General features: G+C 44.4%; 1 protein-coding gene across 4 annotated transcripts in view; it reads left to right on the forward strand.

Annotated features, from left to right (window-relative positions):
* The window catches only part of LOC139996920 (uncharacterized), a 268,251-nt gene that overhangs the window by 230,783 nt on the left and 11,460 nt on the right, over positions 1–26,008 (forward strand). For all 4 annotated transcript variants that reach the window (XR_011802448.1, XM_072021458.1, XM_072021459.1 and 1 more), the window contains one exon: positions 24,929–25,780. Coding sequence is in view for 3 of the 4 variants with exons in the window: in XM_072021458.1 (XP_071877559.1) it covers positions 24,929–25,780 (852 nt within the window). In the remaining variant the exon portion in view is untranslated. The remainder of the gene's footprint in view (positions 1–24,928; positions 25,781–26,008) is intronic.

Raw genomic sequence — 26,008 nt, forward strand, 5'->3', positions numbered from 1 at the left:
TCCCTTTCTCTCGAGCTTTTCGTTTTTCCCCATTTGCTCTTTCCGTTCCGATGAATTTTTTCGGTTTGATCGTCTTTTGGGACAGTCCTCGATATCGTTTTCACTTTTCTATTCGGCTTTTCTCGCACTTTTATTAGTCCACTCTATGAAGACAAAAAACTTTTACGAACGAAAAACCGGAAAATCTGCTTGAAATTTAAACGGACAGGTAATACATTCGACAGAATCATTCGTCTTTCGCAAAATATTTAGTATCCTATCGGATATCTTGGTACACGCGCTAACTGGCAGAGACTTGAATGCACGCGGAGGCAATCGTTCGGCAATTATCGGTGAAATAATCAGCCGAAAACGGTCGACCCTTTTTCGCCGCGAGAGACTCGTTCCTGCGCCCGGGAATAAAAAGTCGCGTTGAATTTCTTGGTCGGCTTTAATACGCTGCGACGCGGACCACGGAGGCGGCAAGGGACTCGAGAGGGTGAGTCGACAACGGTTTCGAAAATTTACGATTCTCTCGTTATTAAAGCGAGGTTGGGAAAACCGCGTGGCTCGCTGTTTAAAGCGGCAGCTTTGGGCATTAATTCGATTCGCTCTCGTTTCTCCTCTCGCCCTGGCTTCTTCCTCGTTTGTTTTCCGGCCATCAGCTACGACAGTTTATAAAAAGCGACGGGTGTATCCAGAGGCGGCGCGCACACACCCGTTCCCATTTTTGTTGTAATGCTTTGATAATCAATAGTACGCCGCTACTAAATCGTATAACCCAACCTCCGTCAATTTAATCGAGACAACGGAAGCACGTACCGGTTCTACGTGAGTTCGTGCGCAGCCCATGCACCGGGTGTCGTTATCGAATCGATTTTTATCTCCCCGCCGTATATTTTCCCTCGAAAAAATCCGCTACCGGAATGTAAACAGCGGTTTAGAGATTTTTATCGAAACGTGGAAGGGAAACTTCGGATATGATTCGCGTTTTCTAATCAAATTTGTCGACGAAAGATGATTCGATCCGATCGATAATCGATGTGATAAACGTTATAGTTGTTTGTCCTCGTCTGTTCTCGCTATAATGGATTTTAGAGATAGTAGATATATACATTTGAAATCGTTGATGTTCTTTGTCGTGAACGGTCATCGAAGAGCTTGAAAAAATCGAATCGCATTCCCACGGAATGAAACGATTGGTAGTTCGCTTTGGTCGGTAGGAGGGACGAATCGAAAAAAGTAAAAAATTGTCGCGATCATCGGTGTTAACGCGCGACGATGCGTACATTTCACTGGTCGATCCGCGATCCAACGCTCGGCTCGAAATTTGAATAATGAAAAAGGAATCGAATTGCTTCGCGGAACGATGTTACGCTGACAATTACGCGACACAGATAGCCGCAGGTTTGTATTCCCGTATATGCGACCCGCGTCAATGCTTCGCGTGCTCGCGCACCAACGCATCTAGCAATTTTAATCCGTCGCGTGTGTTTTCGCGTTTACGATACATCGATAAAGCCATGGTACTTATGGCTATGATTTCTTTCGTTGCCTTAATGCTGTTTGCCAAGAATATTACGTTTCTATTAGCCGGGCGGCTGTAACGCGAATGGAATTGTTCCTACGTAGAAACAGCGTAAGTAGCTCGAGATTACGTAAGCACTATGATTTTCAATCGTTAAGAAGCCATAATATCGAGTCGAAAATTCACAAATCGACAAGTACAGTTAGAAGTAGAGTAACTTCCTTTTTTACCCACCCCCTCCCCACTCCTGCATTCTTTAAATCATTTTATTCAAATCGTAGATGGATCGGAGATGGTCAAATTTACTTGGAAACTCGATATTATCAGTGTTATCGTTCGTCTCTTGGAAATTCAAGAGTAACTTACGAAAAGCGGAGCAGATCGACTTGAGTTCAGAGTTCTCTTCCATGTTAGAGCGTACGGCAAGAAATTAATGCCAAGGCGTATAATATATATGAAAAAAGCATGGGACGAGCAATAAAGGCAAAATGGAGGCGCGCGCGGAAATTTTCAAAACTTACACGCGATTTGTTTGTTCCTAGTTGTACGATGAACCTCGTTAAGACTCGGAGCGATCGTAAACGATGGCGAACGAACGGAACCGGTACTGGTATCTGTCCTGGACTTACTCTCCGAGAGCGAGGACTCTTAACCTTTCCTTTCCCCGTGTTACGGAGCACAGGAGACAGCAAAGAAAGAGAAATAGAAGACGGATAATCTCTAGTAATGTCTTTTATCTGGTCGTGGTTGGAATTTCGTCGAAGTTACAGAAAGTGGCTAGAATTCTTTAGTGAGGTTTGTTCGTGAAAATATCAAATTGCATGAACATTAGCAATCTGCTAAAAGTTATTCCTAGGAAGATGTCATTGCGAAAACCAAAGATATAAAACTACAAAGATATCATTGAGAAATTGAAGATGATATCGTACTCCGAAGCAACCAACTTTCACCACATCTGTACGATTGTATTCCTAGAGAGAGACAGAGTATTAAAAATACGTTGGAGACTTAAGGAAGATCGGTCAAAACAGAACCGAGTGTGGCGTGATATCGATAACGTTTGTTCGTATACAGAACGTTAGTTCCGGTCAGACTGAATCGAGTTTCTACACCGTGAATCGTACCGGCGCTCGTTTCGCGGTAAGAACTTGAAATATAGGCTATATGCATTGTGGTTCCGTGTCTCTCGAGGTTATGCGCCATAATTCATCGTAGCGCGGTCGTAGCAGCTGACAAAAAATGCTCGCGAAAACGTGTGCCGAGGGGCCTGCTGCTCGTCTTGGTCGGCCATCTTGATTTCCCTGACGTTGGAAACTTCGATTATCTCGGTATGTCAGCGTTGTAAATGGGAGAAGCTTGTCCAGGATGCATCGCCCTCTTATTTTTCATTTTCGTCCCGCCGAGATTGAAAATCATTTTCATTTTTGCCTCACGCGACTGCACAATAGGGCCGTAAAGAAAATGAGGCGACGCGCGGTTGCCCGTCGAGTCAACCGTCGAGTCAACCGTCGACTGGACCGCTTTATGTGGAAATTTCATTCGGAGAAAGGCACTTTCGCGAAATTTCGTAGGGAAGGTTACGCGTTGGAGGCTGGAATTGGCCGAATTCAAGCAGGATCTCGTATCGGAGCGGGTAACGTAGCGAGCAACACGCCGGATAAGTGAAAAATGAACCGAGTTAAAGAACCGGCCGCAATAACGGAAGAAAAATGAGAACAGATACGCGAAAGATATGGTAATGCGGCGGAGGAAGAGGTTCCATGGTATTTCTACGTTGTTGCTAAACGTACGACTAGTCTTGATTTTGGGGTCTCGGTGGCCGGTTAACAGCTTTGTTTGTTTCCACCGAATGATCGGACAACGTTAGAGTTGGAAAAATACCGCAACTATAGAACTGGCAGCTGATTGAATAGGAACCCTCGAAGTAATCGATACGACGACGTCGAGAATTTTATTTGCTTTAAAACGATAAAACAAGAGGTAGCCTTTTAACCTATCGATAAACAAAATAAGAAAGAAGACGAAGAAAAGAGTTTTTTTTTTTTTTTTAATATCCATCAAATTCTTCGCGTCGATTTCACGATTATTCGTTCTCGAGGCAATTAACGATCGTGTTTGTTCTCGAAGTACTCGGGTTCGCGGAAAGGGAGAGAGGAAATTAAAACGATAGGGCATAGGAAAAAGGCGTGGAAGCCGAAGGAGGTAAACCCCCGAGCGTGGGAGGTATAACAAGGGGTTTGGAGAGTAGTCTGGACCCTCGGCTAGACTCATTTTTCATAAGTTCGAAAAACACACCCGGGGCAGTTGGTGCGTAAATTTGAATTTCTCCGTGGCTACGACGGCATGGCTCGAGCGCGCCGTGACTGTTCCTCGAGGGAAGGGGCAGCCTGGAAGGGCCATCGAGCATATGGCGCGGAATTTCGAACGACTTTTTTCTCCCTCTTTCCTCGCCGCTACCTTCGTTCTACCCCAGGAAACCCGTTGGAATACGCGGCTTGCGAAAACGCCGTTTCTCCTTCTTATTGAAGCTGCCATTCCCCTACCGCGGCCATCGTATCAGCGATCGCACTTTGCTTTAACCCATAAGCGACCATCGATGGACCGTCGAAGCGTTACCTCGCCTGCGTTATGACGGGGCAGTACGAGAATAAGCGACTAGCGTTTCAAGGAAACGCGTTTCCGATTCTTCGTGCGGACATATCGCTTAAACCTTCTCCCTTTTCGAGCACGTGATTTGTTTACGGAAACTTTTCAAAACTTTGCAGCATGGAAACCGGCAGCTCGATATGGATATCGTTCGGTGTGGTTGATATTCCACGTTCCATTAATCTTGTCGACTCATCCGTGAAAACGATACTTTTCAGCAATGTAAATATCGTTGAATATTTACCTGTGTTTTCAATCATGGATTAGCGTTTCATGCTCTTCGATCGATCCCTCGAAAAACTCCTATACTTTGTAAATACAAATGGATCGTACAATAATGTTTCACGGAATCGATCGACAAATTTTTCTCGTGCAACTTATTCCGAGCATGTCCGCGCGTGATTATACAGAAATTATATAGAAATTGGAGGATGTAATTATCGGTGTGACGAATTATTAGATTAAATTAATCGTTGATTAAAACGCGAGTTATAGTCGCCCGTTTAATATTAATTTCGAGGTACCATTAACATAGGTTTAGGATCGAAAGGACGAGCAATTGGTATACGAACATATATTTCGCTTTACGTGATTTGTCGCCAACGTTCGGTCAGATCGCGTGGAACGCATGCCGAAAATCGACCGAAGCAAAAGGATACTAACTCGTTAGCAAGTTAAACAAATAACCGTAGCGTTTTGCGCTTGTAAAACGTCACGATCAAGTTTAGCCGATCCGTGACAAATTTTTCGAATCGCCGTACCGTGGCATTTTCTAATTTTTCACATCCTTGTAGTCGATTTAATGGTTCGATACGAAACGAAACTGACGAACGTTATCACATGGAGCAACACGGAACGATTCTATAGTAGAAATTCATCGGTGCGCGTGTTCGAATTTTCGGGACCAGATGAAAATACAATCGCGCCAACAGAGAGAGAAAAATACGAGGAGTGCGATGTCGCGGTGTTGGAGAAGATAAACGATAGACAGGCTGTTGGTGTGCGAACTTTCTCGTAATAGGTATATCTGGCCGTTTTGTCTAGACACGCGCCAGAACTGGAACTAGTCTGTGTACAACAGCGACGGGAAACCGTCTCGATAACACCGCAACTCGATCTCGAGCGTTGCCGGGTCCGTGTTAGCCCGCATTTCCGGGTGTCTCCGCGCGTATCCATGTTCTCGGCGCGTACATCCACCGGCACACGTCGGTGTCGATACGCGTGCACGTGCACGGGAATGAACGTGTGGCCGCACCAGGGCGAGAACGCATTCGTCATTGTTTTACCCGTGGAAGCGAGATCCGCGAGAAAGAGGGACGGCTGGTTGCGCTGTCAGCCACCGCAATTCCCCGAAGGGTTCCACCGTTACAAGCTTCCCATAATCGAATACGAAGCTCTGCCGTTTTGGAAAACGCGGCTCGAAAACGGCCAGTCATTAGCCGCGTTTAGAACGAGCTCGGTAGAAACTCGGTAGTTCTCGAAGGAACATCGATTCGCTGGTCGAGAGGCATGATCCAGGTCGTACCGATAATGCTTCGCTTCGTGAATTATTGGAATGCGATAAGCGGTGATTAAATAATTGCTGCTCCCGGCAAGGAAATTAACGCGATAACAGGGCGAATAACGAGAGTCGTTGGTCCTTATTTTGCGCCTGCTTTATAGAATGATTTTGAATATATTTGAATATCGATCGTTCGACGTTCGAGTAGTCGGTAAGCTGCACGAAACGCAACAGGATTCTCCGAGGAGCGGAAGCGCATTTGCCGAATGTCTTAGGAACGTCAAGGGGCGGCAGGTAGATTCAAAAACGGTGAAAATCGCGAGACAGGAGGCAACGGAGGACGTTCATCGTGGATGATTGCGTACAATGCAACCGCGTAGGCGCAGCAATCCCTCAACTTGTCACTTACGTCCTCTCGTCGTGTACGGTCTCCTACCTTTTTCCACCCTCTTCGAACGAACAACCGGCTTCCTATCTTCCGTGGCAAGCCTTTCATTCAACGGTAACAACGACGTCGTTGTTGTCGACGACGACGACGACGACGACGACGACGGCCTTCTTTCATCCGCTGAGCCATTTCACTCCAGAAACTCGCCGTAAACGCCAACGAATGCGACTTTCGAAAGCGAGCTGACCTTCGACCTTGCGGAAAGTTCAGTAAAGTGGATGGGCGCTCGCTTCCACCAAGGTCGAAGTCGTTCGAATTAATCCGCACGATCGAATTCGCTTCGACGAGTACGACGTCGAATAATAGGCTGGACAAATTGCATGGAACGGCGGCCGACTACCTGCCAGCAAATAGCTGCAGAACGAACCGTTTTACCTGCGGAAGGGGTACAACGTTCAAGGATTAGACGCGAGGAAGCTTCACCGAGAAAAAACGTAATTCTCGTGCTTTACCGTTCGAAGACTATAGAGAACGACGGAACAATTCTTTCGAAATTGTTCGTCGAATACACTAATATAACGATCATGATCGATTACGAGGTAAACCCTAACACGGAATATCTTATTTTCTACTTCCTATTATGCTCGCTGAAAACTATATTCCCGATACATTTCGCATCTTTTCTATCAGAATTCCCCGTCCAAGCATGCATTCGCGATAACGCAAAAAACATCGAATTAACATCGAATCGTCAATTAACTCGTTGCCACTCCCACGCGGAAGTCCGCAAACGAATACAATTAATGAAACGTCGATGGAACGGACGATAACGATTTCAATCCGAAATCATCGTTTCATCAAAAATGATTTTCCTCTATTTCGTGACATTCCATTTCAATTAGGATTTTCCTCTGCAGCGATTCGTATTCACGTTCACCGCGAAATCTTTTAGCATTTTCTACCGTATCCATTTATTGGTATAGTTCGTTTAATTTCGTTGAAATTAAAATAAATTCAGCCTCGCCACCCCCTGCCCCCCTCCCGCGCTAATAAAGAGCATGTACACGTCGGTTAATTAGCGAGCCGCCGTTGCATCCGGGTCTCGATCCGAAAACATTCATTTTCCGAGATAATGTGTTCGCCCGTAACTTGTTACTAATCGTCGATACGTGCTCCACCAGTTTATTATAATTAGGATTACGCTCCGGGTCTAGCGCGATGTCGCGATCATCGAAATATTTATACCGACGATCTTGTCGGGAATTAATCTGCGATGAGATTTATGGAATTGATTTATGCGAATACTAAGCGCATTATAATGTCGCCCTATCGAGATAATCCTTTGATACTTAGCCCGTAATTTTCTACGTACAAATAATTCCGTTGATTCGCGTTGTTCGCGTGTATCCATGTTTTGACGATTTAGGCTCGTCTAACTTCCAAAATTTTCAACCGATGCGTCGTAAGAATTTTTAAAACGTGCAATTATTTGGTCAGGAACACCGATCTCGCTTCTCTTGGATCGTCGGATAAAAGCAACAATAACCGGAATTTTAATAACCAATTTATGCGTGGAACGAAATGGAAAAGGTTAGAAATTGTTGGTCTTATCGGATAAACAAATCTTTTCTGTCTTCGATCGTGCTAGTTTCGATTAATAAACATGGTTGATGGCGATACGCGCTCGAGTAGAAACGGAGATGGAACGCTGGACAAGCGGCCCGCGGCGATCGGCAACCGGAAATGACGTGACGTACGGAGGCGAACTCTCGTCGCTACTATTGAACAAACTCGCACTTTTTTCGATTTCTCGTCTCTGCTTTTACACCCCAAACCCGTGATGCTCGACCGATGCAGAAGCGTGATTTCTACGATTGAAATCATCGAAACTTTTAATTTAAAAAGTTTCTAATTTAGGAATTGATAATATCTTTCTTGTTTAGTACTCTTGAAAGACATGTAAATGTATCGATCTTTTCACCGTTAAATTTCTACAACTCGAACTTCTAACACAGTTGCTTGCAAACTCTGACGAATCAAATCCACGTGACGTTTGAAAGTATCGTGCTTCTTGCACGCTTCCATCGAAAGATGGAATCATAGTTTCGTCAAGGAAGAATCGGACAATGTCTAAGGAATCGACGAGAAAATAGAAAAAATAAAGGAACGATTGCTGTCTTCGATCGGTCAATCAAGCGAAACGTGATCGACGTAGCTGACCAATTCCGTGTTAGGGAGGAATTGTGAGTAAATTAAAGGAAAACAATTGTCGTGGCAGGTTTCTTCCTCCTGCCATTCTCCGAGCTGTTTCAATCTCGAACAGCTATATGGTGAAATCGGTCTTCCTTGGACCTAATAAACGTCAATAGTGCGTATGGAACAAGCAATCCTAAGGTGTGTGTGTGTGTGTGTGTTCAACACGTTGATTTCTCTTCGATTCGACTTATTACGGGCGAAGCATCGACTTTTTCCAGATATTACGTGACGACGGACGAGTTCGGTATTTTCTGCACAACGGAGAACGAATTTTTACGTAATCTTGTCTTCCTCTACTAAAATTGCAATATCTATGCACATTCCTATCTTTATGAACGCAATTAATGAAGTGGAACTTACGTAGAGATTTATTTCACCTATTAAATATTACACCTACTTTGGATATATTTTTATATATTTTTATATATTTTTATGTACATTCTGTGCATGTATCTTCAAGCTTCTGGTAAATACATAAAAATTCGTAGCTCGCTTATTATTACACAATTATTTGAAATATTATCGCAAGATTAAATCTAAGTTTATTTAGAGTTTTCCCAAGCTTCGTACAAAATTTTCTAAATGTTATTTCTTGGTCATCGAGATCATTCGAAGACAACGTAGAGGCTCGTCAATGTTCGGGATATTCTATTTGTCGAGGTTTAAACATTTGGAAATCATCCTATCGCAAGAGGAATACGAAACTTTGAATCTAGCACGTTCTGCCAGACTGCCAGGCGTTTAATTAATTGCACAGTTGCTGTCACGTGACACTTTGCGCCTTGTTCTGTTGTCCTGCACTCCTCGCCTCATTTAGCTTTTCCCCACAGAAAGGTTGCGTTCCCACGTTCTATGTCCTTTGTGTTTCTTAGCCCAGTTCTTCTCGAAGTTGTCTTACCCCGTTTACCTGGCGGGCAGGGCGTACTAAACTTCGGGTTATTTCATTTACGTACCTATACACGACGTAGATCGATAGACCGATCGTTCTCGGTAGAGTTCGAACTGCCAAGTTCTTTGTAACTTCGGTTTTGAGAAGGCCGACTCTGAAGATCGATACAGCTCGCATGTTCTTGTTTGATTCGGTTTTGCTTCCAAAAGTATCGGTTCCCTGAAGGAAACGTGCCAGAAACCTATTTTTAGCAGGAAGTACATATTTCCTCGGACTAGCTTCGAAACGACGGTCGAGTAAAATTTTCGCCATCGATGGCAGATCTACGGCGCTTGATCAGGTGTTGTAAGATTCCAAACGAGGATCGACGAGGGTTTTACAAGGTATTATTCCACAATTATCTTCAGCGGGAAATAGATACTTTGGCGTGGTAGCACTTAACGTAATCGACGTTCGGTTGAAATTTTCGTAATCGATAACAAGGTGAAGAGACTGGTTTAGATAGCGAGAAAGATATTCGAAAGGAAAACGGAGAAAGGCCTGGCAGAGAGAAGCAAGGCTGGTGAGAAAGAAAACACGCGATCTTGAACGCGTTACACGTACACAAGCTCGAGGCGAGAATTACGCGGCATGATTTGTTAGGGTTGCTTGTTAGTGGAGTGCGCGTGCACCCGAGTGACTTTCAAAGTCACCGCAGCCCCTGTATCCGTGGAATAAATAGATAGACGAGCATTAACAATACGGGGACGATTGAGAAGGGTAGAGCGTGATGATAGACACGTAGCGCGGAACACTGGGGTCGAACGCGTCGCCTCGAGCGCGGTGGTAAAAGTTTTTGAAATTTCCGATACACAAGGAAGGAACAAAGGACAGGAAAGAAAGAATAAACTCGGCGGTGCGTCCGCTGAGTCAGCACTCGGTAATATGAAATCGACGGAAAGTTGAAAATTCATTTTAGCCGGCAGTCTCTGGAAAGACCGTATAACGGAATTAAGGCGGGCAGACAGATGGCTCGTTAAGGGTTGCGAATAACAAGGGTATCCAGACATTTCGCGATAGAGAAAAGGAGCAAGAGGAAACGGTAGAATGGAAATAATGCGAAAATGTTAATCGGAAGATGTTCCGACTCGAAGGATGCAACGCCAGAGGGAGTTAGTCGCTGTTCATGGTCCGATAAATTGCGAATTGGAGAAAGAAAAGGTAATCGGAAGGCGTGTTGGTGGACGAGTTCGATGAAAAGTTGAAGCAAACTCGGACGTTTCTGGGGGAACGTTCGCTCGGAAGAATGCTCGGAGAAGGTAAGAGGAAGCCGCAGGCGTCGAAAGGGGACGAAACATCGCACGAAATTTGCAAGCAAATTGCCAATTCTTAGGTGGTACCGAGATAGGAGCGGCGAGTAGGTAGATTCGCGTGGACGGCAGGCAGGTAGCCCAGCTGCGGCCGGATACCCAGGGGTCGTGTCGTGACGGTGCATAGCTCGAAATTCGTTTCGCGAATTGCCGACACGGCCGACAACGTCCATCAGGGAACATCCGAGAAAGTTCTCGAAAAATTTCCTCGTTTGACCCGCCCAGCTATTTTGAATTCACTCGGGCGAATTCATTCTCTCGCCACGTAATTAAATTCCTCACGGTCGTTTCGTTTCCCGGCTTATTTCGCTTCTTACAAAAATCTCCGGTTACAAAAATCCTCTTCCGTCCTTTCTTTTTTTTTTTTTTTTTTTTTCTCTTCTCTCATGAAACACGAAGATCGTAATACCAAGAAGTATTTTGCGGATTCGATGTTATCCCCTGATTGCCTCTTTGCCAAAGGATTCTTCCCGGATATCGATTATTAATTTCTACGCGCTACTCGCTCGCGGAAAGTGAGATAAAAGCCGCATTAAATTAACTAATACTCGAGCTCTTTAGAGCGAGCCCTTGGAAAGGTCTTTGTATTTCTCGAAGGGTTCTCCATTAACACGAAGCGAGATCATCGTCTGCAGTCGTACTTGTCCTTTTTAAAGGGCCTTAAATGTCTTCGAAGCCCGGCAAGAGATAAAAGCCCGCTAAGCTTTACGAACAATCTCGGGGAATTTACAAAGGACAAAAGGATTCGTTGAACTGTTAACGCTGTAAGTTCCGATATTGTTTCCCCTTTCCTATGGCCGAAGGAAAGAAAGCCTGCGAGCCCTTTTACAACGTAAAATGTGTTTACGATGAGCTAGAGGGACTCCTCGAATTTGTATCGGGGGTCGAATCGCTAACTCGAAAAACTTATCGAATTACCAAGTTTCCAACAACGATTGTACGTAGAATAAAAGTTTGGCGAGAGACGAAAGCGGAAGATGTTGAGAATTATAATTTAGCTCGCGGTGAAAAAAGAAATCGCAGAGACTTCTCTTTCCCATCGCGGAACCGAGCATAAGCGTTGGTTTGTTATTTAGAAAACAGACTCTAGAAGTAAGAAATCGGAAGAAGGTAAAAGACATTTATTTTCCGCTGGAAATGACATTTCAATAATTGCATCGCGGCGCAATCGTATCATTTGTGTACCTAGTCGAAGATTTCGTGGTGAAATCGACGTGAAATCCTCTTCCGCGATCATTGAAAGGATCGTGCGAGTGCCTCGGGAAGGAGGAGAGCAGAAGAGAGAGGAACTGGTCTCGTAAGCCGTTTCGAAGAGTTGGAAGAAATCCACGAAGAAAAGGAAGGGGAGGGTAGTGAAAGAGCCTTCTGCTGACGTCGCTGGCAATCCCTGCGTTCGTCCAACCGAGCTTGCAGTTGCACATCTTGCAGTTTCGGTTTTTGCACTCCATTTCGCTCGCATACTGGAACGCAACGAGTTTCACTCCTCTTTTTCTTCTTCGTCCTTCTTCGTCCTTCCTCGTCCTTCCTTCCTTCCTTCCTTCCTTCCTTTCTTCCTTTCTTCCTTTCTTCCTTCCTTCTATCCTTTTCGCGCTCCTCTTTGTACATTTTTTTCTTACATCTACCGCCCTCTACCACACCCTGGTTGCCTTTCACTTCTATATATCTCTCTTCGCTTGATCTTTCATGTTTCTTTTTGTTCGAGGACTTGTCTACGCCGCTTGTCATCTCACGTGTCCATTTATAATCTTTATGTCCCCGAGTCGTTATCTAATTATTCGGGTGAGTTCTCGTGACGCGCGATAAATTAACAGATTATTCGCGCATCCGGCGTAGCACGGAGCACCGGAGAAATAGAGTTTATCTATCGCGTTTACGTAATGAAAATCCGCGTCTTTTCGTTTCTCCGTTGCGTATCTTTATAAATTCCCTGGAATTTATGGTAGCGCGGAGAGGAAGACGGCGAGCTTGTGTATTTAGCTAAAGGTTCCCCTCCATTTAATTACGACACTAATTAAACATTCATTCTCAGATCCGCGCGAAGATCCAGCGTGGTTCCATTTTCTCGGACGAAATCAAGAAACGAGGTAGTGGTGGAAAGTGTGTTTCGAGTTGGTTTTTATCATCTTACGGTAGTATCGGCACGCGCTAATATCAGCCACGTTCCCGTGTCGATTTTCTCTCACCCTCGCATATTGATTACATAAGCGACTGAATATACTACCCTCGCTAAAAACATCCGAGTTCCACCACTTTCTCTAACGCGTACTATCGTCGATTTCACGACGTCTACCGCAGCCTATGGACAGCTTGTCGTAGTTAAACGCAAAAGAATTCGCAAGGCCGAGTTCGCAGGATGGAAGAAGCGAAAGGGCGGAAGCGGTGTATTAATAGCCCTGTAGCAAGAATTTCTGTTCGAGCCGCGGGCGAAGCAGGAACTTCACTTTGCGAATTTTACGCGACGTGCGTCTCCCAACAATCTTATTTTCACCGGGATCGCGCACGGTGGCGCGCGCTCGAAAGCTTCGCGTATGCAAATAATGGAACGGAGTACTCTCGCGTTTAATTAACGGAATTTTCGCCCCCAGTCTATCTATCTCCAGTCTATCTCTTTCCCTCTCCTTTTTCCTCGTATGACGAGATCCAATGAAACCTAGCTTGCCGAACCGAGGGATCTCGTTGCACCGCGCCACGTCGAATTCATTTTTACGAAGACAATGTAGTACGCGGATAATTACGACGTTACCAAGATAATGTCTATTTGCGGATTAGGGGAAGACGTTCTGTGTACAGAGCGTTTCGGTAACGTTAGTACGAATTCAACTGGCTAGCTCGACCCAACTCCGCTGGAACGATTCTCACTGCATACCAGGAACAATTAGCATTTGAAAGTTACTCGTTATTAGAGCACTTGATTCTTCGTCGTATCACAGTTATTCCACGGCATTTCTTAGTGCAGGAACAACTGTTAGGAAAGAAAATTTTTTACTTTACACGCTCGCTAAAGTATTCCGATACTTTACGTGGTATTTCACTACGGTGCTAATGAAATTTTATATAAATATATTTATGCATGTATGTATGTGTGTATATACATATGCATAAATCTCATCACTTTTACGAGCCGGTGTATGATCGAAGGTTATACTCTTTTGTTCCTCTCAACCACACTAAGAATAATTAGTGGTGAATCTTCCGCGAATTCGCATACTTCCAATGTCATCGATCGCAATTAAAGTTCTCCAGGACGAGAAAGAGAATAACGTACCAAATATATTGGAAAATTGCTGAACGATCGTGTTTTTAGTTTAATAGACCATGACCAGGAGGATCTTGTTTCAATGCGCGTACAAAATTTTATTAGCGAGTCAGCGCAAAGTATGTATCCCACGCGCGTTCGTTGGAAAATAGGTAATTTGCATGCTTGCAATACGTAATTGCCATCTAACGTTCAAATTAAGGTACCAGCCGGACGAATAGTTAGACACAATTATAACTTCTCACAGAGAGAGTATCGTGGCTACTCTCATCCTCCGCCGGAAATCGCTTTTATAAACGTTCCACGCGAATTTAACGTTTCATCGTTTCACCGTCGATGTCGAAATCAAAAGTACTTTCTTAGAAGCACGAACAAAAGCATGTCGAAACTTTTAAACATCGTTTCCTTTGAATTTGATGAAGACGATGATCAAGACGAATTTGTAGCGACAATAACTACGCGTTTGATTCTTCGAAAGTTCAGTCCTAGCGCGATAGACGTAATCGCGAAGTGTGTGCAAATAGATTAGACGGGAATCGCGTGACAACATAGTTGCAAAATGACAAACAGACATAAGGGATAGTCTGTTCGTGCTCGTGAAAAGATGACGCCCTTTATAGAATCCAAGTTCCTAGCAATTAATTCGTGTTAAACGATGAAGCATATCATAGGCCATCAAACACGGCGATCGTACGTTATAACGAGACTGTGACAACGTGAAATCGTGCGCAATTCGTGCATTCGTTGCATTCGTGTCAAAGTGGCAGTCTGAACGTAAAGCCGTGGAGAAGTTCGCGAGCAGGAATAATAAATAATTGGCGAATTGTCAGAGAGGGAAAGAGTTTTCGGTGAATTGGTCGTGTCGCGAAGGAGAATAGTCACGTTAATTTCGTTGCTTCCTATTTTTCATATCGAAAAATACCGGAAGAACGCTTATCGAGCATCAACGGAAAAGAGAAGAGAAACTACGAAGGAGTTTTCATTCTGTGCCTCGGAAAAAGCGAACGGCCAAGACGACGAAGAGAATGGGAACAAGTGGGTGCACAGAATACGGTAGGCGATTGTTGTTTGTTGCAGAGGTTATGATTGCCGGTATAATACACGTGCTCTGTATGGCCGTCGCGTTGAACGGGACGTACGACTGCAACGAAGAGAATAACGTTGCATAACGTCGAAGACAGAAAGAGTTGATTTTATCTCGCGAGCTACCCTCTTTTCGATTCGTTTAAACTCTCTAAAAACATTCGTACTGGTTTCGTTCTCTGCTTTTTCCCTAAAAAAGAAAGCAGGCGAGAGTAGCGAGCAAAACTTCTTATCGATGCTGCACGAGTCAGAAAAAAAAATCCAATTCGATTCGTGCAGGTTAGAAATGGCTGTTAAAGCTATCAGTCGCAGAGACAAGACGGAGCTGGGCGAAAAATGAAGTCGACGCGTATTCGGAAATTCCATGCCGATGAACGCGTCACTTTTACGCGCCGTCCTCCGTTTTGAGAATTGAATTTCCATCGGACAAACCGATCCATCGTGACGTTGCATTGTGGTTCATGGAACACGTCTCTCTCCGTTTGCTCGATTTATTGTTTCGCGATCTTCGTTCCGTCGTTTTCCAACGTTTCTCTGTCTGCACCAACGAAATCTCTTCTTCATTCGCATAAGAAAAATGACAGTTTCCGAAAAATTCGGAAAAGAATTCTAATCGGTAGAATCAACGATGATATTCGGATTCGGTTACGATGTTAATTATGATAATATTAATTACACGCACTGGCACCAATAAATCGGACGCTAATAACGCGATAATCACTTATTACGGTCGATGAATGCATATTCAGTTTGTTTGATGCAATAATAATACTGTTATCAACGATAACCGATAAACGTACAAAGCAAACACAAGCGAATCGCGATAGAGATGCATGGTAGTAGTTTCTGTAAAGAACGCAATGACAGAGACCGACGAATCTGATGCTTTGATATAGGACGAAAGAAATAAACGTACCGATATTCGGTTTGCCGTAATCTCGTAGCACGAACGATGTTCGAAGATAGAACAGGTTTTTGAAAAAACAAGAGCGTAAAGATACGCCACGATGATTCGTGAAAATCGTGACAATTAATTTTGTAGCTTCGTTAATTACCACAATTTATTCTGTCGGCTGTTCGGTGCTGAACAACGAAAAAATACCACGGAACAAAGTGTCCATGAAATTTCAACGCTCATCGGACGTTGTTAAACGTCGGACCTGTTCGCGAACCTGTCCGAAAATACGTATCTACATATTGACGACTCCAGCTAGTTGGAAAATTGAATTTCCATCGTCCGATCGTTGCTGCGAATTGCTCGCCGTTTTGATATCCGTTGACGTGTCCGGCTCCCTCTCTTTGTGCCGATTGTTGCTCTTCGATTATTATCCACGTTCCTCGATGCAGGAGTTACGCAACTACACGACGTTCTACGGCGTCCAGATGGCCGCTCGATTGATAAAACGAAGAATCGACAATGCTAGCGCGGCCATCCGCGAAGACTCGTTATTTGTTAAAAACCAATCGACCGAAGAACCAGATAGACGAAGTAGATTCGCAATTTCGTTACTGGTCGTTCGTGTTTTGAAAGTTTCGCGATACAACGCGCGTCAGGTAACACGTGCAGCAGTGTAGAAAACGTAATATCTCGGTGTTTTCGACTAGTCATCGTTGACTAGTATCTGCGATAAGTACAAAATGTTCTATCTCGCGCGATAAATTTCGGGGAAATCGGACGTTTTGCAATGCGATTCTTGAAATAGGAAAGACGCGATAAATACAGCAAAATCACGATTCTGCTACGTGTCGTCAGAATTAATGCGGTTGACGGTCGTTTCTCACACTTGAATTAATTAAAACCGATCTTGATAGGGAGCAAGTGTCTCGCATTGCTACGATAGAAATCAATTGTATTACCAGGATAATTGTTAATAAATCTTTCTGAGAAAACGTAGCGATGATTCTGCTGTCTGACTTACGCGATTTGTTAGAGCGGTTCTTAGATTTTCAGACTGAAACGTTGCTAAGGCGCTGAAAGCAAGTAGTACGTGTCAATATACGAACCAGCGAAAATGTATCGGCGTTGAAATTAGAAACGTTTCTCGTACCATCGTCGATCCGAGCATCGAGGAATCGTAACTTACACGCAAAATACATACGTAGGAAAGAAAGGAAATATACGAGTTACACGGCGGTGCCAAAGTTTAGCGAAAGGATGGAAAACGCGTCCGGTCGTTTGCCGAAACTTGCCTATAAATTTCAATTCGAGCAAGATAGACGTCGAGATGCGGATGATCGTGGTTGGGTTATGCGGAATGTAATTGAAATTAATTTAGAATCGATGCTCGACGTCGGCCGTGAGAGCTCTGCCAACAGCGATGTTGTAATCGGGCGGGGAAATCTGTTTCGGCCGGGTTAGAAACGCCCCGAGCACGCGCGTCGGTCGTCGTGTCGCTGTCCTGAAGTATTCGCCCGAGTCACGGACATCGAATCGACGCGAAAACCATTTTCTGCAACACAAAGTGTTCCTGACATACGTAAACCAACCGTCCGAATGCCTCTCGCGTGCGCAGATATTTAGATTCCGAGGAAGAAACCGTGCAATCTCGGAAGCACTTTTCGCTCGAAAACGAATGTTGCTCGGTATCACGAAGCTCGCTGCTAGGTAACTCGAGTAACCGGCCAACGGATTTAGCGTGGAATTTCTTTCAACTTGAACCGCTCGTAAACTCGATTTCTTTTCAGAGGATCCGGTTGTCCTCGTACGAAGGCTTTGGGCCACGTGACTAATTCGTTTCATAAATATGATCCATCTAGTCGCGTGGAGTAGTTTAAACATTTACCAGTTCGTTTCCCTATTCCAAGCCGTGTTTTCTTGCTTCGACGCGAGATTTCAGATGACGGCTCCGAAGGCAGATGAAAAGGAAAGGTAAACGAGGATTGAAGCGGCGAAGAAATAATTTCTGCGTCAAAGGGTAGCTGCGTTTTCACGGTGGATCGACCATGGGCCACGTTATAACATCGTGGCTCTTAAAGGCCTCCTTTCAAGAGCTCGGAGTAAACGTTGCTAGGGTTAGGATTCGCGTCTTTGAACTTGACACGGGTCACCTGACTCTGCGGCTTCAGCCTCTTCTTCGGATCCTTGCTCCTTCAGTATGTCCCCCTTGCTTCTGCTCAAAGCTATCCCATGCTTCCACTGTTTTCCTCCGTCCGTCTCGCTCTTTCTCCGTTCCAACAGATTCTCTATCTCCGTGGCTTCTCTGTCGGCGTTTCAACCCCCCGATGTACAGAGAACGGAGTACCGTTTGGAACGTTAACCGCAACTCGTCGTGTTATTCCCCTACTCTTGCTCCTTTAATTTTCTGCCACGTCTTGCAGTCGCTCGAGACACAGTCTATCAAGGTGTATCGAGGCTAGTGATGGCAACCTGCTTCGCCTTTTCGCCGGTTTTTTTTTTTTTTTTTTTCTTCGAACAATTTCAAGCAATTTCAAACGCGCTCGTAGCTACAGAATTTTTTGGCAGGATGTTGAAAAATTTGCGGATCTCGAGGCAAATAGAAGATCGCCAACGATGGAAAGAGAGAAGGGTTAACGAAACGACGAAACGTTTCAACGAAAAACAACGAGACATTTGGAAAATTGGTAATTTAGCTAATGAGAAAATAACCGAAAGCGTAAATCAACGATAATTCACAAATAGACTTTTAACTGCTAATTAAATAAATTTACGTTGTCCAGTTGCAGAGATAGAGAACCGGACAGATTATATAGGCTGTTGGATGAAACGGAGGCTCGATAATAAAATTCATTATTCCCGGAAAATCCATTTGAAAGTTTGAAAGCCGGTGGATCCGTTGTGCACGCCGGATCCAACGAGAACGGATATTGATCGGGCGACGATTGGTCCGATGAATTTCGCGGCATCGCGGTTCGCATCGGTCATTACACCTAATGGTTTAATATTCGCGATACAAAATTACGTAGGCAGCTATATTTGACAGAATCGGGTCGAAATGTTGGCCGGGCAATAATAATCAAGCCGTCCAAGCTCGATGTCGTTTAGCGCTGCACTCAGCTTTAATTACATCGCTTGTCACGCGTGTTTACCGCCGGAGAGATGTGTATTTTATTCCCTATAATGCATCCCCGAATCCAGCTAGCAGAAAATTGCTAGACCGTTTCTCAGTGCCTTTGATTTACGAAACGACGGTAGAACGCGATTGTTTTCCCAGTTGGCGAATTTTGTTGCCACGTCGATCTGATCGCTCTTATTTTACCGCCGGTCCGACGCAACGTGACGTTTGAAACGAAGAAAACATCGAGGATAGGGAGTACAATTGCGCAAAGCGAATATAACGACTTCCGAACGAACAACTGGCAATTATTTTGGTGGACAGGTGTACGGATGGAAAGTTCCAATTGCAATCTGTCGTGACGCGCCATTCTGTAAAAATGCCTTTGTTAAATATACGGCATTTCGTCGCTCGTGTCGTCCAGTCATTTCGTTTTCATTACACGGCTGCGTTTGTCGCAATTTATCCGCGTTGATCACGGCCGATCTCAACGGAAAGACACAGAGAAGAAACAGAGGAAGATCGATGTTCGTTAAAAAAAATTATAATATTATATGACGTTCGTCTGCAGCGAAATATTCTCCATTATCGTGTCGCGCAACAATCCATTAACTCGGAAAATAAGAGCGGATGACAAAGCTTTTCTTTTATCGGGGAGAGAAATTACCGAGCGTACCCTCGGTCTTCCTCGTAGTTGCTTACGTAAAAAAGAAAAGCAAGAAGAAAAGGAGGCACAAGGGAGGAAAAAAAGGGAGGAAAAAGAGGAGAGAGAGATATAGAGATAGGGAGCAAAGGGAACAAGAAGAAGAGAGAGAGAGAGAGAGAGTATAAAGAAGTTTGACGTGGAAGAGCGGGACTAAGCGAAAATATTGGTCGTACTCGTTCGAGCGAAATCAAAGAGGAGAAAATCAATCCGGAGTCCACGGTGGGAAGTTAATGCGAATTAAAATCCAATTCCGCCGACGAGCGAACCCATTTCCAAACGTTGCATCTTCGTGACCGGGGAAAACAGGAAGTTCGTGTAGCAAACGGGGTCGACCAAGGGGGCAATGGGCAGAGACTAGAAGGGAGAATTTACACGGAGCAGAAAAGGAAACGTTTTACACAGCGAATATAAATATATATATATATAGTGAACGCGTGTGCTTTCGCCGATAATAAAATATTTTTGTTGGTAGCCCGTACATATTTTTCAATGTTTTTATTCCGTACGAAACATTTTTCGGATTTTCTCGAACACATTCTAGACCTGTTGCCCCTTTACTTTATGAGCGATCCTCCTATATTCCGAATCCTATTTTGCCGATCACCGATCATTCCCTTTTCATCAATGGATACGTTACGGCGCGTACATGTTACAAATATCGCGCCAAATATCGTATACCTCGTACCTTGGTCGTTTAAAATATATCAATCTGTCTGTAGTAGCGAGGATAAATATCCTAGTTTTATTTAAAAAATCTATTTTTCTTTTCCGGGATTTTATACACAGAAGTGGATTCGTTTACTTCGATATGACTTTTCACTTAGCCGTAAAATAACATGTTCGAAAGGAATCGAACGAGATAGACAAGTTGTATAACGAAATATAAAGGGAGCAATATTCCATTTTCCATTCGCGAATGTTTAAACAATATTGCTAGTCGAATAGAAGATAAAACAATGTTTTCACAGGAACAAATACGTTCGAGAGTGCCGTCGTTCCATTGCGATAACGCGACAGATGATAGAAACGAGGCAAGACATGTTTCCAAAGTTAACACGGATAACTGTATGCGTGTATTACGTATTTTTACGTATTTTTCTGGAAGAAAACGCGATCGAAAACGATGGAGAAGTTTGTTCGAGTGTACCGAAAAATATCTTTGGAAAGCCGGTCGCGTCTCCTCCGGTTTTCCGAGAACGCGAAGCGTCGTCCTCCCTGTTTCGACGAGGGCAGCGACAGTCCACGCCCTCTTTCACTGCCAAAAGTTATTTCCGCTGGAAATTTATCGCTCTGGCGAGAATCGAGGCGTCATTTCCGGTCGAACGAAACAAAGAAAGCGTCTCGACTGCGACTCGCGCGAAAGATAATTGGCATGCCGTTCTATCGTGTCCTTTCTCGCCCGCGGGCCACCGCTCCCTTCTCGCCATAGCCAACCCTGTAGATTTCTTTCCGGAGGAGCTATACGGTTGCGCAAGCTGACGATTGTTAAATGTACCTACGCCTCGGCTGATTTATTCCCCGGGGCTTTCGAAGGAGAGAAACCTGGATATTTATCGTCCCTTTCCGGCGTTGCGGTAAATAATGTGTTTGCTCTTTAACGCGATTTATTTCGGGCTATACCGCTCTAAGTATTGTATAACGTATTGTTGCCTCTCTCGCGTCTATGGCTCGCCACGAGCAAACGTGAACAAAAAAATATCTATGTATACGTATATTGTCGATGTTCCGACTTTTTGAAAGCTCCGTTGCGGTTATTGCTTCGCCGACGCAAATTGCGGCCGGACCGCGGTTGGCGAAATTTCATTCCGCGTTTTTCCACGCTTTGGACATTGTCACAGAAAGTATCCTCGTGGAAAGCCAATATCATGTAATTAAATTTTCGACGGTTTGAACAGAAAAGAGCAACGAGATTGCGTATGTGGTGTACGTGCGCATACTGCGGAGGTCGCGCGCGGCAAATTTTCCTGATCGATCAGATCCGCGGCGGTCGGCCATTTCGTTTCGGCCGGCCGACAAAGAAAGTCGTTCACGGGCGTCGGTCGATTGATTAATTAAAAAGTTGGAAGTGCCGTGTCGAGGAGCCGTCCTTGATCCGCGGCCATGATAACGCGTCCATTTCCGTTTCCTCTTTTTGTCGAGAGAGCGACACGCGATCCACGGCAGTCGACCACCCGTCAATTAAATTTAATTGTTTGGCCAACTTTTGCCGATTGCTCGAAGGAACGCTCGAAAGAAGCTGTTGGAATTTTTTAATATCGATCAAAATGTATTATAATACAACGTCCGGCTGATACGTGCCATAATTTCCCCTGTATTTCGATTCGTACGAACGGTTATAAGGAAATTAGGACGAGCTAAATGACACAGGCGAGGCGAAGAAGCAAATCAGATATGAAATGCCTGCAGAACGTGATTAAAACGTGAGAATAAAATCTGATTCGTTAAATTACGTGGGAAATCCAGCGGTATTATTAATTTTCTATCGTATATAAAATCCTTAATAAATTTCGATTATATCAAGTACGGTTATTTTATGACATGGACGTAACGAAGCACGTTGAAATTAAACGAAAAGTGAAAAGTTACAGGGGTAACCACTCATAGAACTTTGCTACTTTGCCATTGAAATTCGTGGCCCGGCAGCAATTCCACAATACATTGTCGAAAGTTTCGCTCGACGAACGTAATTAACGATCGTCGAAGTTCACGATTTGTTCTCCCGATCGAAATACAAAAAGGGAAAAGTAGAGAAAGAAAGAGACTCGAAGGGTGACCTCGCCGGGATCCCACCCTTGGCCCATCCCTTTGGCCAGGACCTTCGTAGAGGGAATCGCCTAACGAGTCGGAAAAATCAAGCCTCCTTTGCTGGAATCGCCTTTGACCCGATGTAATACATGTCTAATTAACCATAAAAATAACGAGATTTTTGTGACTGGCTTTTCCCAAACGAGCATCGAAAGCGATTTCTCGATCGTATCAAGAGGAAAGAACTTTAGGGCGAAGAAAATGTCCTAAATTACGACTTCTTTCCCGCTTAGATTTTTTATAATTTCATACTTCGCATATACCGACTCGTGAAAGTCATGAAAGTATTTCAACGCTTGTAGAAGCATTTCATAAATACATCGTACGTGTTGTACGAAACGTTTTGAAATTTCATTAGCGCGCTAATGAAACCCGGCTATCACGATTATGTTGGTAAAGTTTGAAACAAATTTGGAAATCTACGTGGAAGCTACCGGATACGTTAGTGTAAGTTTAGTTTCAAATATTTAAATAGTCGGTTATATTAATGTTGAGATTGACCGCTAGAAGAACGAGCGGATGTGGAGTGTAATAAAAAAATATATTGAAATAAATATAGGTATAAGATAGGTATTATCGTATGCTGATCCATATCTTCGCTCTTATATTGTTGAGATACGATAGAAGCGATAGCACGTTCGTAGTTCGTTTGTAGCAAAGAACATTACCAAAAAAGTTAATCTTGTAGGCTTGTAGCTGATGGTTACAAGAAACAGCAATAGAAATCTACTTATAGCTCTTTTGTTTCTAGACTTTCTAATCCGAAACAAAATTTATATTCAAGGGCACAATAATATGGACCTCTGCTTATTTAGAACTTTTTTTCATTAAATTCTGTTCTCTCCGTAACAGCGGTCGCCGGGTCACGGATATCGAAAGAAAAGGTGCAGAGTTTTTCTCGAAGTAATCACTTCAACGATTAATAAACCTCAACGTTGTACTAAATGTATATTTGCAATAAAAGAAATTATAACTTGGATAACGCATTTTCAGATCGAAATTTCAAAAACTTTCGTACAGCACACATCATATATTCGCAGAAATTGTCTGTGATAAATGTTCACGTGCTTTCGTAAAGCTATGTATTTTGTCACCGAAATAAAACTGATTCGTAAAATACAGCCGAGGGCTTAGGAAAGAATATAAAACGTGCAACTATAAAGATAAGACACCGGTATTCGTCTAAGGTGACGACGAAAACCAACTCGACGGCCGGAGAAACAATGAAATCTATCGGTGATAGGAGGCAGATCATTTACATTGGCAAACAGAGATAGCGGGTCGAAGTTTTCTCGGAATGGTCGAGGTGAAATTTGAACGGCAAAAAATCGATGGCTCCCGGCAAACGGTCGTTCGGCCTGTGCGGCCGAAAGTTTAGCAAATATTTCGCCACGTCGGGTCTGCGATGTTTGTTTAGCATCTTGGATTCTTGCCTATCTCGAGCCGCCTCATTAAGCCGGAAAATAATACCCCGGCGAGTGGCGGTGGTCCCGAAACAACGGAAGAAAACAGAAAAGCCGGGATTCTGTCGCGAATCTTCGGCAAGACAGCGAGCGCCGCGGGAAGGGGTTGTTGCCAAGCGGAGGAAGAGGGACTAGCCTGAGGGTGCGACGTCAGATTTGTCTCGTTAGAGTTCGCATTGTGCCTACCTATGGCCGATTTACGCTCTCTCGTTATAGTCTTCCTTCTTCGTCTCCTAGACGAATCCCTGCAATTCCTTTCTTTCTCCTTCTCGCTATCTAACGAGCTTCCATTAAAGCCATAATGCGCTCCTCTTGCTCGCTTCGCGATTTTTGCCACTCTGTATAATAACGTGTTCCGTCCTATCTATCCGACGACTTACTCTTTGTCATCTTTCTTGTCGACGACTGGATATTTCGAGAGGTTAATCGATCGATGCAAAGAAGGGTCGCCTTGAATTCTAACCCGAATCAGTGTGTTTTGGGGGTGTTTCGCAGTTGGCCGATCCGATCGATCTTTCGGCAAGAAAGCGTCGTTAGGTAAGATCGATAGACCTCCATCGAAAGTTTCTTGTTGATTGCTTTCGGTGTACGTGAACCAGGTAATTTGTAATTCAGCTGATCTCCGGTTGCGATGTTTCTCGGTAACTTCGCCGGTGTCTCTCTGCTTAAGGGATCTTGCAGAGAAAGTTTATAGACAGCTGGTTTATCGAGATGCTGGGTCGGTGGCGTTAGGAAAAGGGTCCTAATCGATTCGGAACACGCTTGACATTTCGACAAAGTATCCACCCCCCCCCCTTTTGGTCGATATTTCGTCCCCCAATTTCTTCTATAGAAAATTACAAAGTACACTCAGCTGTTAATGCGTTAAATTCTTTTCACCGATACTTTGTAAGATCTTTCGAAACGTCTCGCTCTCATAACGCGTCGGTAGAATCGATCGGAAAGAAGACGTGCCTAGGGACTGGTAGGAACGGACGAAAATAAACGGTATTCTAATGGAACAGCCGCGAGGATTCTCGAAAAGAATTTTCTCGTTTCTCACGGAACGATTTTCTGAAAATTTCAGCCAGTTCCCCGGAGCCACGTACGTGCCCGTACTTGGGCAAATTTACGGTGACGGGGGTGAACCGGAACCAACGGAACATCCGTGAAAGCCGGAGGAACCAGCACCAGGAGGGCGTCAGGCGTGACAGAGAAAAAGTTCGACACGCCCAGGAACGAACCCAGGAAGATCGACGCGGCCGGAAGCTCGACTTCGACGTGGAGAAACGAAGGGCGAACAACGAATACCTCGTCCATGAGCGAATGGGCAGGCGCGCCAGATCGAATCGCAACAACAGAAACCATCGCGATCACAGCCTCGAGGAGGTGTCGTCCAAACGAACTTTGGACATCGAGGACCTGCTGCGCGACCATTCTAGATCCAAGATCAGAAGATCGGAGGACCAGCGATCGACGGAAAGCGTATCGAGATCGAAACTCAGAAGAACGCACGATCTTGACAAACGTTCAGTCGGTATCCAGCGAACGAGCAATAGATCAAGAAGAAGCCCGAAGATGGAGGACTTCCGGGTAGACGCAGACGATTTCGCACGAATCAGGCAATTCTGGGCAACCGATTTCGACGATCCGGATGGCTCGAGCATGCTCGAGATTCAGGGTGATTATTTCGGCGATTATCCGGACACCGCTAACCTGCCGAAAAAGAGGTCAGACAGAGAAATGACGTCGAACCTCCTGGCGAGGATGAGGAGAAACGTCGAGCAGCTGAATCCTAGCAACGGATCTTTCGAGAAAAGGGAGAAGAGAGAGGAAGATATCTCTAGATGCAGCTCCGAGGTTACTACCATAACCATAGGATGTTCGACAGCGGACAGAATGGAATTTCAGACGGACTGCGTCGAAGACAACGCGATCGGTGAGTGAAGATTTCAATTTGACGGAAATTCGATCGTTTCTACTTTTACGACTTGGCGATAAAACGTTATTTAAATTTCGTTGGAAATAAGACCACCGGTCCGAGCGGAGTCGCTACGCTCACTGATAATTAAAATTGCATCAATAATACAACTCGCGTATAGATTCGTCCGTGCAGTTATTGTAGCAAGATCTTTCAGCTTTACTATCTGTAGCTTCTCTATTCGTC

The sequence above is a fragment of the Bombus fervidus genome, chromosome 19 (assembly GCF_041682495.2).
Source record: "Bombus fervidus isolate BK054 chromosome 19, iyBomFerv1, whole genome shotgun sequence".
Lineage (NCBI taxonomy): Eukaryota > Metazoa > Arthropoda > Insecta > Hymenoptera > Apidae > Bombus > Bombus fervidus.